Below are 15,138 nucleotides of genomic sequence, written 5' to 3' on the forward strand. Positions count from 1 at the left end.
CCCGCGTCACTGTCAGAGCTGCTGTTATGGAAAACTCATCAACACCTTCTGAATGGAGAAGTGAACGGTGCAAAGGATGATGGAGAACACCAGTGTAACCAGTGTAAAGCTCAGTAATGTGGTCTGAGACATAAAGGTGGTGTAGGTTTATACACAGACTCATCAGTGTGCTTAGGGAAATAGGGCAAATAATATGGCAGAAATACAGGAAATAGGTGAAAACTGCTAAACTGTCATAATAATGAATGCAGAACAATAGTAAAGTTATAAAATCAATAAAATTATTTATTAAATGTAAAATGTAAGAAATCATCATTGAAATCATTTAAAACAAAATGTTTTCATTCATTCATTCATTCTTTCTTTCTTTCTTTCTTCCTCTTCTTCTTCACTTCTTTCTTTCTTTCTTTCTTTCTTTCTTTCTTTCTTTCTTTCTTTCTTTCTTTCTTTCTTTCTTTCTTTATTTATTCCGCTTCTTTCTTTCTTTCTTTCTTTCTTTCTTTCTTTCTTTCTTTCTTTTCTACCTTCCTTCACCCCCAACACCCCTCCGTTTCTTCAGCCGCTCTCACGAAACGTACCGAGTGAAAGATTCGAATCAGCTCAGTGAATCGAATCAATCGAGGGGGTGAAAGAGAATCTGAATCGTTCCGCACATCACTGATTGTAAAAGCCGGAGCGCAGAGCGCGAGAGTCCTGGAACAAAGGCGCGCGGTCGTGAGGGATCTGAAAAGGGAATACAGGAGGAAGAGAGTGATGAGGATGATGATGGTCTGATCACCATCCTGTGTCCTGTGTTGTAATTTAACGGTACACATACGATACGGTGTGGTGCGGTTCGGTTCGGGTGACGGGCAAAGGCGCGTGCTGAAGCGGATGGAGCAGAGCTGGATGCAGAGGTGTGTAAGTGTGTGAGTGTGTGAGTGTGAGTGAGCGCTGAAGATCAGGAGCTTACTGAACATCAGGAGGCTGGAGGCTGAGCTGAACACTGCGGGATTTCCTCAGGATTATCTTCACCGGTCGGACCGGCTGCAGCGCGCAGGTACATTTCCACAAAGCTCTCTCTCTCTCTCTCTCTCTCTCTCTCTCTCTCTCTCTCTCTCTCTCTCTCTCTCTCTCTCTCTCTCATCCACATGCCAGAGGCTTTGCAGTGTGACAGCTGCTGCACCCGGACGCTACACCGTTGCTGCTGGAATCGGAACGATGTGAAATTTCACTTTCATTAAAACACACACGCGTCACATCAGACCGAGCGCGCGCGTGCCGGACTGACCTGATTATGTGTGCTGGGCTTTTTAATGTAGAAACACATTCCTTTGTATCACACTGCAGTGGAGAGATAAGAGAAATAAATCTGGACTGCTGTAGTGCTCATAAAACTTGGAACAAGTGTAATGACGAGCAGCACGAGATGGTCATGGATACAGCAGAATATCTATATTATTATTAATTATTATTATTATTATTATTATTATTATTATTATTATTATTATTATTAGTACTACCTGAAGTCTCTACTAATAGGGTATAATAATAATAATGATAATAATATTAATAATAATGATAATAATAATAATAATAATAATAATAATAATAATAATAATAATAATAATAATTAATAGTAGTAGTAGTAATATTATTTTCCGTATCTATATACATCCTGAGCATATAACCTTATATTATTATTTTCCCCCATACTCTCTTTTTTATAATCATAAAACATTATAAACATTTATAATGTTGTATAAATGAGCTGATCTGCGTGTAATTAACACACCTCATTAGTTCTGTGCCGTGAGTGTTGTAGATCGTTGATGTTCCCGTCACGGGTGGTGTGTGTGTGTGTGTGGGTGGGTGTGTGTGTGTGCAGGTATGGTCTGTGACACACACCGCAGCAGAAACAGAAGCAGCAGCAGCAGCAGCAGCAGCGGTACTATCATGAGAGGAAGTGTGTGCATCACCGTCGTCTTCCTCAGCTTCACATGCCATGTTAGGTAGGATTCTAACTTCACTTCCATCTGCTTCGTCCAGAAGAGAACCATCTCCACATCAGTGTTATGTAAAGCTAAACTAGTCCTGCCATCTGGACTTCTAACAAAGCAGGAGAGATGATGTGATTGATTATGCAGTTGAAACTATACATTTATTTATTTATTTATTTTACCCTAAACATAAGTAATTTTTTTCGACTCTCTACGATTGCCCTTATGTTGCATTTTAATATATTTGTTACATGCATGTTTGCATAATAATAATTAATTTCTCTTCTCTTAAATTTGTGTGTGTGTGTGTGTGTGTGTTTGGGGGGACGTTTCGGTGTCAGTCTCTCGCAGGCCACCACCGCAACGCCGAATGAAGCAGAGTTGAACGACAACATCACAGTTTTCACTCGAATCCTGGACAGACTGCTGGATGGCTATGATAACAGACTGCGTCCTGGTCTGGGAGGTGTGTAACCATGCACACACACACACACACACACACACACACACACACACACACACACACACACACACACACACACACACACATACTGTACACACACATACACACATACACACATACACACATACACACACACACACACATACACACACACACACACACATACACACATACACACACACACATATACACACACACATACACACATACACACACACACAAATACACACACATATACACACACATACACACACATACACACACACACACACACACACAAGCTTACATACACATACACAAACTCACAAGCAAACACACACTCACACATACACACATCGATGTTACATCTAGCTGAAAAAATCTTTAAATCTTTCTTTATATTTCTGTTTTTATATACATACAGCTTTCTAACTGCATTTTATTTTATTAGTTAGCTTTTTTATTTGTTTAATTTTTCTTTCTTTCTTTCTTTCTTTCTTTCTTTCTTTCTTTCTTTCTTTCTTTCTTTCTTTCTTTATTTCTTTCTTTCTTTCTGTTTGCTTTGTTCATTATATAAATCCCCTGTTTGTCTTTATTTACAATTTTTTTACTTTTATTTATTTTATTCTGTCTTCCTTTTCTCATACCTTATCTCATTCTTTTCCCTACTGTCCCCTGAAGAACAGTACAGAGGACAAAATCTGTCTTAATGTGTCGCATTCTTCTTCTCAGAGTAAAGCTCTTCATCATTGATGCTGCTCTGGTGGCTCGTGGTGGCCTGAATCTTTATAAACACACTTCATGTAGATGTTTCCTTCTTCATTTACTAAAGTACACACAAGGTTCTTCTCCCAGGGTTTACTATGGGTTCTTGAGTTTCCTCCTTCCTCCCAGAAACAGTTATTTAGGAGCTTTGAGATATTGTTCACAGGCATGAATGTGTGTGTGTGTGTGTGTGTATGTGTGTGTGTGTGTGAGCTCCATAATGTGCTTACAGAATGAATCCACACTTATATTAAGCTATGTGTATGTTAATGAAGTTAATGCTATGTTAATGAAGATATCTCAGAGACTTTGAGCATAAAGTAGATGTTAGATTGTGTAGTTCAGAAACAAAAATAGTCCTGTTAAATATCCACTCTGTATAGTTGTACTTAGCAGAAAAGCATATCAGCACACGGAACCTTGATGCAGATGAGCTACAACATCAAAAAAAAACACATCAGGTTTCTCTGTTGTCAGACAAGAACCAGAACCTGAGGCTCCAGCAGGCACAGGATCACTAAAAGCGTTCATATGTGTCCTCAGATCCTTGGTCTCTGTAGCAGAAAGTCACTAATTCGGCGATTCAGTGCAGTGAAATGTTCTCGCTATTCAGGAGAGATGTTTTCATCCAGCCAAAGTCATCACTGAAATATATGGAGGTCGTCCACACAATACAAGCTCTGGCACTCTGAATCCGAAAAAGAAATACTGCCATGTACGTGTGTGTGTGTGTGTGTGTGTGTGTGTGAGAGAGAGAGAGAGAAAGAGAGAGAGAGAGAAACAGCTGGAAGTGTGCTTGCTGACCTTGAGAAAGCCATCGCTCTTTTCACACAGGGCAGGTTTATTGTTCTCTGAGGACTAAAGCATGGTAGAGGGGGAGTGAGAGGAGAGAAAGAAAGACCCTGGCCTCCTCTGCTCACTGAACAGTAGAACTCAGATCTCCAGCGGCTGCCTCGTGATGTTTGCAGACAAAAGACATCACTGGATGATGAGATTTAAATGAGATTTAAAACGAATATACCACCCGAGGCATCGTCGTTCAGAGAGGAGATTGTGGTGCTGGACAACACTCATAAAGGAGCGTTTTGTAATATTTAAACATTACATCAAATTACTACATGACAAACAACTTCCAGAAGGATAGGATTACATTCACAATATTGCAGTGCTATGGAACTCTGTGAGTTCCACTGTTAAGGCATTTGTTGATATCAATGATGCAGTTGGTAATATTAAAGGTTCGGTTTGTAATATGAAATGTGTGCCCCGTAATATTAAAGGTGCTGTCTGTAATATTAAAGGTGCAATCAGTAATATTAAAGGTGTGGTCTGTAATATTAAAAAGGTTGTCTGTAATATTAAAGAGGTGGTCTGTAATATTAAAGGGGTGGTCTGTAATATTAAAGGTGTCTTTTGTAATTTTAAAGAGGTGATCTATAATAATAAAGGTGTAGTCTTTAATTTTAAAGAGGTGGTCTGTTATGTTTAAAGATGCGGTCTGTAATATCAAAGGTGTTATCTGTAGTATTAAATAGGTGGTCGGTAATTTTAAAAATGTGGTCTGTAATTTTAAAGTTTTGGTCTGTTATATTAAAGAGGTGGTCTGTAATTTTAACGTTTTGGTCTGTTATATTAAAGAGGTGGTCTGTAATTGTAAAAGTGTGGGCTGTAATATTAAGAGGTGGTCTGTAATTTTAAAGAGGTGGTCTGTAAATTTAAAGAGGTGGTCTGTAAATTTAAAGTTTTGGTCTGTTATATTAAAGAGGTAGTCTGTAATTGTAAAGGTGTGGGCTGTAATATTAAGAGGTGGTCTGTAATTTTAAAGAGGTGGTCTGTAAATTTAAAGAGGTGGTCTGTAATAAAGGTATAGTCTGTAATTTTAAAGAGGTGGTCTGTTAATTTAAGGAAGTGGTCTGTTAAAAAAAGGTGTGGTCTGTAACTTCCAAAATGATAGGATTTTGGTGTTATCTGTAGTATTAAATAGGTGGTCGGTAATTTTAAAAATGTGGTCTGTAATTTTAAAGGTGCGGTCTGTTATATTAAAGAGGTGGTCTGTAATTTTAAAGTTTTGGTCTGTTATATTAAAGAGGTGGTCTGTAATTGTAAAGGTGTGGGCTGTAATATTAAGAGGTGGTCTGTCATTTTAAAGAGGTGGTCTGTAAATTTAAAGTTTTGGTCTGTTATATTAAAGAGGTGGTCTGTAATTGTAAAAGTGTGGGCTGTAATATTAAGAGGTGGTCTGTAATTTTAAAGAGGTGGTCTGTAAATTTAAAGAGGTGGTCTGTAAATTTAAAGTTTTGGTCTGTTATATTAAAGAGGTGGTCTGTAATTTTAAAGAGGTGGTCTGTAAATTTAAAGAGGTGGTCTGTAATAAAGGTATTAATTTTAAAGAGGTGGTCTGTTAATTTAAGGAAGTGGTCTGTTAAAAAAAAGGTGTGGTCTGTAACTTCCAAAATGATAGTATTACATTCACAATATTGCAGTGCAATGGAACTCTGTAAGCTCTACTATTAAGGCATTTGTTGATATCATAGCATATCATATTAAAGGTTTGGTTTGTAATATGAAATGTGTGCCTTGTAATATTAAACGTGCTGTCAGTAATATTAAAGGTGCAATCAGTAATATTAAAGGTGTGGTCTGTAATATTAAAAAGGTGGTCTGTAATATTAAAGAGGTGGTCTGTAATATTAAAGCGGTGGTCTGTAATATTAAAGGTGTAGTCTGTAATTTTAAAGAGGTGGTCTGTAATAAAGATGTGGTCTGTAATTTTTAAAGAGGTGGTCTGTAATTAAAAAAATGTGGTCTGTAATTTTAAAAGTGCGGTCTGTTATATTAAAGAGGTGGTCTGTAATAGTAAAGATGTGGTCTGTAATCTTAAATAGGTGGCCTGTAAATTTAAAGAGGTGGCCTGAAATAAAGGTATAGTCTGTCATTTTAAAGAGGTGGTCTGTAAATTTAAAGAAGTGGTCTGTAGTAAAGGTGTGGTCTGTAATTTTTAAAGATGTGGTCTGTAATATTAAAGGTGTTACCTGTAGTATTAAAGAGGTAGTCTGTAATTTTAAAAACGTGGTCTGTAAATTTAAAGGTGCGGTCTGTTATATTAAAGAGGTGGTCTGTAATATTAAAAATGTGATCTGTAATTTTAAAGGTGCGGTCTGTTATATTAAAGAGGTGGTCTGTAATTGTAAAGGTGTGGGCAAAAGTTGTTGATTAATTCTCTATAACAGCAGATTTATATGAATGTGCTGTTTCTAATTCTGGCTCACAGAGACTTATACAACACATGCTCCAGTTTATAAACTATAAAAAGCTTTGCTATGGTGATGAAGGAGTCTCCAATCTCAGTGCTCTGTCAGTTACTAAATTAATTGTAGCTATAAATGGTTCAAATGTATGACATGTAATGAACATGTTATGAAAGTCTTATAAGGCTTTTAAGCTCTCTGACAGCTGTCTGAATGATGTCTTCATTATTCACTCTGATGTTGAATGAACTTCGATCCTTCCCCATTAGAGCACCATCTGATCCTCTGGTCGGGGTCTTGGGTGTGATATTGATCCCATATTAATCAGACTCATTTTCTCTCTCTGACCTCAACAGAAAAGGTGACCGAGATCAAGACCAACATCTTTGTCACCAGTTTCGGACCCGTGTCTGATACAGAGATGGTAAACAAAAACCTCCCACAGAACACTCCCACCTTCTCTTCTTCACTAACCTGCTGCATTAGCACAAATGGACATAATGCTAATATCTGTCCTTTTCATATCACATACAAATGATCCATCACTTGGGAATTTGGACGCCTCTTGAGAAGAACCCCTTTTTTTTCCGCAGGAGTACACGATCGATGTGTTTTTCCGTCAGAGTTGGAAGGATGAACGCTTGCGCTTCAAAGGGCCCATGGGGATGCTCCCTCTGAATAACCTGCTGGCCAGCAACATCTGGACTCCTGACACCTTCTTCTTGAATGGCAAGAAATCCATCGCGCACAACATGACCACGCCGAACAAGCTGCTGAGGCTGCAGGACGACGGCACGCTGCTTTACACCATGAGGTAAGAGATCGGAAAAGTAACACAGCAGGAAATTTATTTAAACTTCGACTTTTTTACTTTTATTTCAATCTCGGGTTTATCTTCACATCTGGGGTAGTAAACATCTGTCTAATTCCTGCTGTCACTCTTTAGTTATGATTTTTTGTGCTTGGACAAACGGTGTAGAACATACCATCTGGGACGCCAACCAGCGGGTGTTTAAAACATATTTCAGTGTTTTAGAACAAACTGTATTTGAAAGGCTTTTACCAGCTCTGATTTTATCTGCTGCTGCTGTTGGTGGAACTAATGCAATGTACTACAATAATGATTACACTGTGAGACTGTGAGCTAATTGTGAAAATGCTAATGATGCATGTTATGTGTGTATGTAGGGGATGGAAAGAAAGAGAGAGACGGGGGGTGGAGAGAGATAGTTGGGGGTTAGAAGGAAAGGGAAAGATAGAGGGAAAGAGGGAAAGAGAGATAGAGAGTGGTAAAGCCTCAGGGGGGAAAGACAAAGCACAAATGCTTCAGGCATTAGCCTCAAGAAAAACTTCAGTGTTTAACAACTCACACAAACATAAAGACTACACACACACACAAACACACACACACACACACACACAGACACATACACAGATACACACACACAAACACACACACACATGCACAGACACACACACAGACACATACTGTACACAGATACACACACATAAACAGACACACAGACACACACACACACACACAAACACACACACAGATGCACAGACACACACACAGACACATACACAGGTACACACACACACACACCATTCACATGGGTATTTGCTTTACTGTATCATCACTAACTCCAGTGTTCAGAGAGAATCTTGTCACTCAGAGACGCTTTAAAAACAAGTTAAGAAACTTTCAATTTTTCAAGAAAACAAAGATCCAACAGTGGTTGAAAAAAGAAATAAAAAACAGTAATGTTGTAGTGATTAGTGCAGGTTCTCTCCACAGCAGGTTCTCCAAACACCAGGTTCTCTCCACAGCAGGTTCTCCAAACACCAGGTTCTCTCCACAGCAGAATCTCTAGAGAGCGCTTGTTTCTGGTTCACGCTTTCTTTGTTCTTTTCCTAACCTGCTTCTTAAAGCTAATAAAAGCTGTGGAGCGTTCCACTTTTAGACTGTGGGTGGTGGAAATGTGCTGGCCTGCTTTCAGTACAGTGCTGAATGAGCTCGAGTCGAGGCTCCAGTTTAAATCCAGAAAAATAAACCTGCTGTATATGAAACATTCTGAAAAATAAATCTGAAAAAGTTCTGAAAAAATAAACAGTCTAACATAATAAACGTTCTGAAAAAAATTAATGTTCTGAAATAGTAAATGTTCTGAAAAAAATTATATTTAAAAAAATGCTCTGAAAATAATGATTCATTTTTCTTAATTTGTCTGTAAAATGTGAGATTAAGTAAAGATTATTATATAGGCTTCCAGAACACAGTTTATTTCCTTTCTGTTGTAATCCACTGTTCAGTGTTCATGTTTATAGGTGTTGACTCTTGGTTGTGAGGTGTTGATTCTTGGTTGTGAGGTGTTGACTCTTGGTTGTGAGGTGTTGACTCTTGGTTGTGAGGTGTTGATTCTTGGTTGTGAGGTGTTGACTCTTGGTTGTGAGGTGTTGACTCTTGGTTGTGAGGTGTTGATTCTTGGATGCGCGGTGTTGATTCTTGGATGCGCGGTGTTGACTCTTGGATGTGAGGTGTTGACTCTTGGTTGTGAGGTGTTGATTCTTGGTTGTGAGGTGTTGATTCTTGGTTGTGAGGTGTTGATTCTTGGATGCGCGGTGTTGATTCTTGGTTGTGAGGTGTTGATTCTTGGTTGTGAGGTGTTGATTCTTGGATGCGCGGTGTTGATTCTTGGATGCGCGGTGTTGACTCTTGGATGTGAGGTGTTGACTCTTGGTTGTGAGGTGTTGATTCTTGGATGCGCGGTGTTGACTCTTGGATGTGAGGTGTTGACTCTTGTTTGTGAGGTGTTGACTCTTGGATGTGAGGTGTTGACTCTTGGTTGTGAGGTGTTGACTCTTGGATGTGAGGTGTTGACTCTTGGTTGTGAGGTGTTGACTCTTGGTTGTGAGGTGTTGATTCTTGGTTGTGAGGTGTTGATTCTTGGATGCGCGGTGTTGACTCTTGGATGTGAGGTGTTGACTCTTGGTTGTGAGGTGTTGATTCTTGGATGCGCGGTGTTGACTCTTGGATGTGAGGTGTTGACTCTTGGTTGTGAGGTGTTGACTCTTGGATGTGAGGTGTTGACTCTTGGTTGTGAGGTGTTGACTCTTGGATGTGAGGTGTTGATTCTTGGTTGTGAGGTGTTGACTCTTGGTTGTGAGGTGTTGACTCTTGGATGTGAAGTGTTGACTCTTGGATGTGAGGTTTTGACTCTTGGTTGTGAGGTGTTGACTCTTGGATGTGAGGTGTTGACTCTTGGTTGTGAGGTGTTGACTCTTGGATGTGAGGTGTTGATTCTTGGTTGTGAGGTGTTGATTCTTGGATGCGCGGTGTTGACTCTTGGATGTGAGGTGTTGACTCTTGGTTGTGAGGTGTTGATTCTTGGATGCGCGGTGTTGACTCTTGGATGTGAGGTGTTGACTCTTGGTTGTGAGGTGTTGACTCTTGGATGTGAGGTGTTGACTCTTGGTTGTGAGGTGTTGACTCTTGGATGTGAGGTGTTGATTCTTGGTTGTGAGGTGTTGACTCTTGGTTGTGAGGTGTTGACTCTTGGATGTGAAGTGTTGACTCTTGGTTGTGAGGTGTTGACTCTTGGATGTGAGGTGTTGATTCTTGGTTGTGAGGTGTTGACTCTTGGTTGTGAGGTGTTGACTCTTGGATGTGAAGTGTTGACTCTTGGTTGTGAGGTGTTGACTCTTGGATGTGAGGTGTTGACTCTTGGATGTGAGGTGTTGACTCTTGGTTGTGAGGTGTTGACTCTTGGTTGTGAGGTGTTGACTCTTGGATGTGAAGTGTTGACTCTTGGTTGTGAGGTGTTGACTCTTGGTTGTGAGGTGTTGACTCTTGGTTGTGAGGTGTTGACTCTTGGTTGTGAGGTGTTGACTCTTGGTTGTGAGGTGTTGACTCTTGGTTGTGAGGTGTTGACTCTTGGTTGTGAGGTGTTGACTCTTGGTTGTGAGGTGTTGACTCTTCACTAATCACATGTTTAATCTCTGTTAATCCTCATCATGAATTTTAGCTTCTTTGCTTAATTAAACACTGAGCACTGAGATATTGATCAGTTTAGCTACAGTTGCAGAATGATGGAGATCATTATGTTATTGATTGTACTGCAGTCACACACACACACACACACACACACACACACACACACACACACACCACACACACATTGTGTTATTTCCATTTATGAATAAGAAAGAAAGAAAGAAAGAAAGAAAGAAAGAAAGAAAGAAAGACTGATTGAAAAAAAGACTGATTAAACGACTGACTTACTGAACGACTGACTTACTGAACGAATGATTGAATGACTGACAAACCGACTGGCTGACAGACCGGCCGACTGACTGATTAACTGACTGATTACCTCACTGAGCAATGACTGAATGAATGAATGAATGACAGACTGCCTGATTGACTGACCAGCTGATTAATTGACTGACCGACCAACTCACTAATTGACAGACTGATTGACCAACTGATTGATCAACCAATTGACTGACCAACCGACTAATTGACTTACGGACCGACTGACCGGTCGATGACCGACTGACCGGCTGATTGACTGACTGTCCGACCAATTGAATGATTGACTGATCAACCGATCGGCTGACTGACCTACTGACTGACCAACCAACCGACCGACCGACCCAATGACTAACTGATCGACTGACTGACTGATTAAACAACTGACTAACTCATTGAACGACTGACTAACTGGACAATTGATTGAATGACCAACCAACTGATCGACTGACAGATTGACTGACTGACCGACCGAGTGACTAATTCACTGACTGACAAACCGACTGACTGATTGACTGACTGACTGACTAACTGAGTGCTTGACAGACCAACTGACTGATCAACTGACTGACCGGCTAACTGACTGGTTGACCGCCCGATCACACGACTGACTGACTGACCGGCTGATTGACTGATTGACTGACTGACAAACTGATTGACTGATTGACTGACCGACCGACTAACCGACCAGCTGATTGACTGACTGACCGACCAACTGACTGATCAACTGACTGATCGACTGACTGCCAGACCAACTGACTGATCAACTGACTGATCGACTGACTGGTTGACCGCCCGATCGACCGACTGACTGACTGACCGGCTGATTGACTGACTGACCAACCGACTGACTGATTGACCATCTGACTGACCGACAGTGATTGTTTGACTGACTGATTGTGTTCATGTTGTTTCACTTTGTTTTGGTTGTTTGTTGTTTGTTTGTTTTTCATGCTCTTCTACAGATTTATTTCTGAGGATTGTGCGATCACACTCCATTACTCGCCTCTTTGTTTTGTTGGACGTGTTTTTGTTTTCACCTCTACACACACACACACACACACACACACACACACACACACACACACACACACACACACACACACACACACACACACACACACACACACAAAACACACACACACACACACACACACACACACACACACACACAGACTGCTCGTTCAGTCGCTCTAAAACCCCATAATTTGTCCCACACACAGGGCAAAACCCTTGTGCTGTTAATTGCACACTTGTGAGACAGATTTCTGCGTGTCCCACATGAATAATTACAGATTCTCTCAGGAACGTCAGTGTGAAACACACTCCTGACTCATCTCACCTCCCTCACAGCACACTCACTGTTCACTCTAATGCTCCTCACACAAAACACAAGACTCCGGAGCTTTTATTTTACCTGATCACAGACTTGTAGTGTTTACTTCTATTCCATGTGATAGATTCATTTTGTTTTAGGATTTCAGTAGAACTTTCACTGCTTAATGCAGGCAACAGAGTGAGTGTGACTTTTACATGACACTTCACATCTTTCTCTCTCTCACTCTCATGTCTGTCACAAGCACACCAACAAGCTGCTGACTTTAAACATAATACCAATAAACATGTAAAAAGCTCTGTGTGGGGACAGGAAAGATGGACATGCTTCTTTCTCTTTATAGTATTATTTAACAAACAAACAAACAAACAAGGATGTATGTTGGTTTTGATGCTTTTTTCCTTCTCTTCCAAAATTTTAAGTAATCACCCCCCCACACACTTTTTATTTATCTGGATTTCCTCTCTACGGAGTTTAATAATTTAGCAAAGCATATAAATCAACAAATAACATTTTCTGTTTTTTTTTGTAGGTGTAGTTTTAATGTCAAGCTGAAACAGAAAGATGAATCTCTAACTCCATTTCTGCCTGTAAACACAAGATGGCGATGTTGGACAGTGAAGAAAAAACTGTCTGGAAAAACTGACTGAATTGGTTTATGACACAAGATACTATGCATATACCACCATACACCACAGTATACCATCAGATACCATCATATACAATCATGTACCATCATATACCACCATACACCACAGTATACCATCAGATACCATCATATACAATCATGTACCATCATATACCACCATACACCACAGTATACCATCAGATACCATCATATACAATCATGTACCATCATATACCACCATACACCACAGTATACCATCAGATACCATCATATACAATCATGTACCATCATATACCACCATACACCACAGTATACCATCAGATACCATCATATACAATCATGTACCATCATATACCACCATACACCACAGTATACCATCAGATACCATCATATACAATCATGTACCATCATATACCACCATACACCACAGTATACCATCAGATACCATCATATACAATCATGTACCATCATATACCACCATACACCACAGTATACCATCAGATACCATCATATACAATCATGTACCATCATATACCACCATACACCACAGTATACCATCAGATACCATCATATGCAATCATGTACCATCATATACCACCATACACCACAGTATACCATCAGATACCATCATATACAATCATGTACCATCATATACCACCATACACCACAGTATACCATCAGATACCATCATATACAATCATGTACCATCATATACCACCATACACCACGGTATACCATCAGATACCACCATATAACATTAATATACCATCATATACCACCATATATCATTATGTACCATCATATACCACTATATAACATTAATATACCATCATATACCACTATATAACATTAATATACCATCATATACCATCATGCACCATCATATACCACCATATAACATTAATATACCATCATATACCATCATGTACCATCATATACCACCATATAACATTAATATACCATCATATACCACCATATAACATTAATATACCATCATATACCATCATATACCATCATATACCATCATGTACCATCATATACCACCATATAACATTAATATACCATCATATACCACCATATAACATTAATATACCATCATATACCATCATGTACCATCATATACCACCATATAACATTAATATACCATCATATACCATCATATACCATCATATACCACCATACACCATGTTATACCATCATACACCGTCATATACCATAAATATACAATAATATACCATCAATACACATATAATCATATACAATTAATGTGTGATTAATCTATCATTATATATACAACGAGCAGGTAAACGATATCTAACAGTAGGTGTATTTACTAATAATTATATGGAACAAAATAGACTCAAAGCGATAATAATAATAATAATTATAAAGAATAATAAAAAATTAGCAAATCAAAGTACTAACCAATAGAAATGCAAAAAAGATCACATTTTTGTTGGTGAGTGACGATGTATTTTAAATAACTTTATAGTATAAATCTATAAACGGTAGCTGTTAAGCTTTAATTATCATGATATTGTATTTTAATTTCGTAAAGAAGCGAAATTTTCCGTGTAGTTTTAAAATAAAACTCTAGGCGGCACTGTGGCTCCATCATCGATGATGTTGCTGCTGCAGCTTCAGGACAAATCAAAATAAAGACACCAGATACAATAGACAAAATGTGTGTGCGTGTGTGTGTGTGTGTGTGTGTGTGTGTGTGTGTGTGTGTGTGTGTGTGTGAGAGAGAGAGGTTTATCATTCAATAAAAACATATTAAATAAAAAACTTAAATCTTGGATCAGTGATTATCCAGTGAACATTTTCATTCATCGACAATGTTTTCTGAGAATGACATCATCATCATCATCATCATCATCATCATCATCATCATACATGTACTACATATACTACATAAGGGTATGTTATGGTTGCCATGGTATCTTTGTGGTACTTAGAGTGATATTTTATTTGTAAATGATTTAGCTCTTTGAATGATTTATTTCCTTTAATATGATGGCTCACACTTAGTTGGCTTTTTTCACTTATTTTACAGTTTGGCTCTTTAAATCAGATGCTGTAGTGAACAGTTCAGTGACCCTTTGAATGATTTGAGCTCTTTGAGCCAGATGGCTCTTTGAACAGTCGGTTCTTCTAATGGTTCGGTTACTAGAAACGTTTTGGCTCTTGAAATGATTTGGCTCTTTGAACAAATCACTTCTCTGAATGTGTTTGTTTTTCTTAATGACTCAGCTTTTTAAACGATTCGGCTCTTCAAACTAATCTGTTTTTTAAATGATTCAGTTTTTTAAAAGATTCTGTTTTTTTTTTTTAAACGATTCAGCTTTTAAAATGATTCAACCTTTTGTACAAGGCGGCTTTTATAACAAGTCTTTTTTTTAATGATTTAGTTTCTTGAAAAAGTCCA

The 15,138-nt window shown here is 38.8% G+C and overlaps 1 protein-coding gene across 1 annotated transcript in view; it reads left to right on the forward strand.

Moving 5' to 3' along the window:
* Positions 1-594: 594 nt before the first annotated feature.
* Positions 595-15,138, forward strand: part of gabra5 (gamma-aminobutyric acid type A receptor subunit alpha5) — a 36,998-nt gene continuing 22,454 nt past the window's right edge. Inside the window, exons 1-5 of the mRNA XM_060867373.1 lie at positions 595-1,039; positions 1,868-1,991; positions 2,321-2,445; positions 6,791-6,858; positions 7,028-7,248. Of these exons, the coding sequence (XP_060723356.1) occupies positions 1,870-1,991; positions 2,321-2,445; positions 6,791-6,858; positions 7,028-7,248 (536 nt within the window). The 5' untranslated portion in view covers positions 595-1,039; positions 1,868-1,869. The remainder of the gene's footprint in view (positions 1,040-1,867; positions 1,992-2,320; positions 2,446-6,790; positions 6,859-7,027; positions 7,249-15,138) is intronic.

This window comes from Tachysurus vachellii, chromosome 4 (assembly GCF_030014155.1).
Source record: "Tachysurus vachellii isolate PV-2020 chromosome 4, HZAU_Pvac_v1, whole genome shotgun sequence".
Taxonomy (NCBI): Eukaryota; Metazoa; Chordata; class Actinopteri; order Siluriformes; family Bagridae; genus Tachysurus; species Tachysurus vachellii.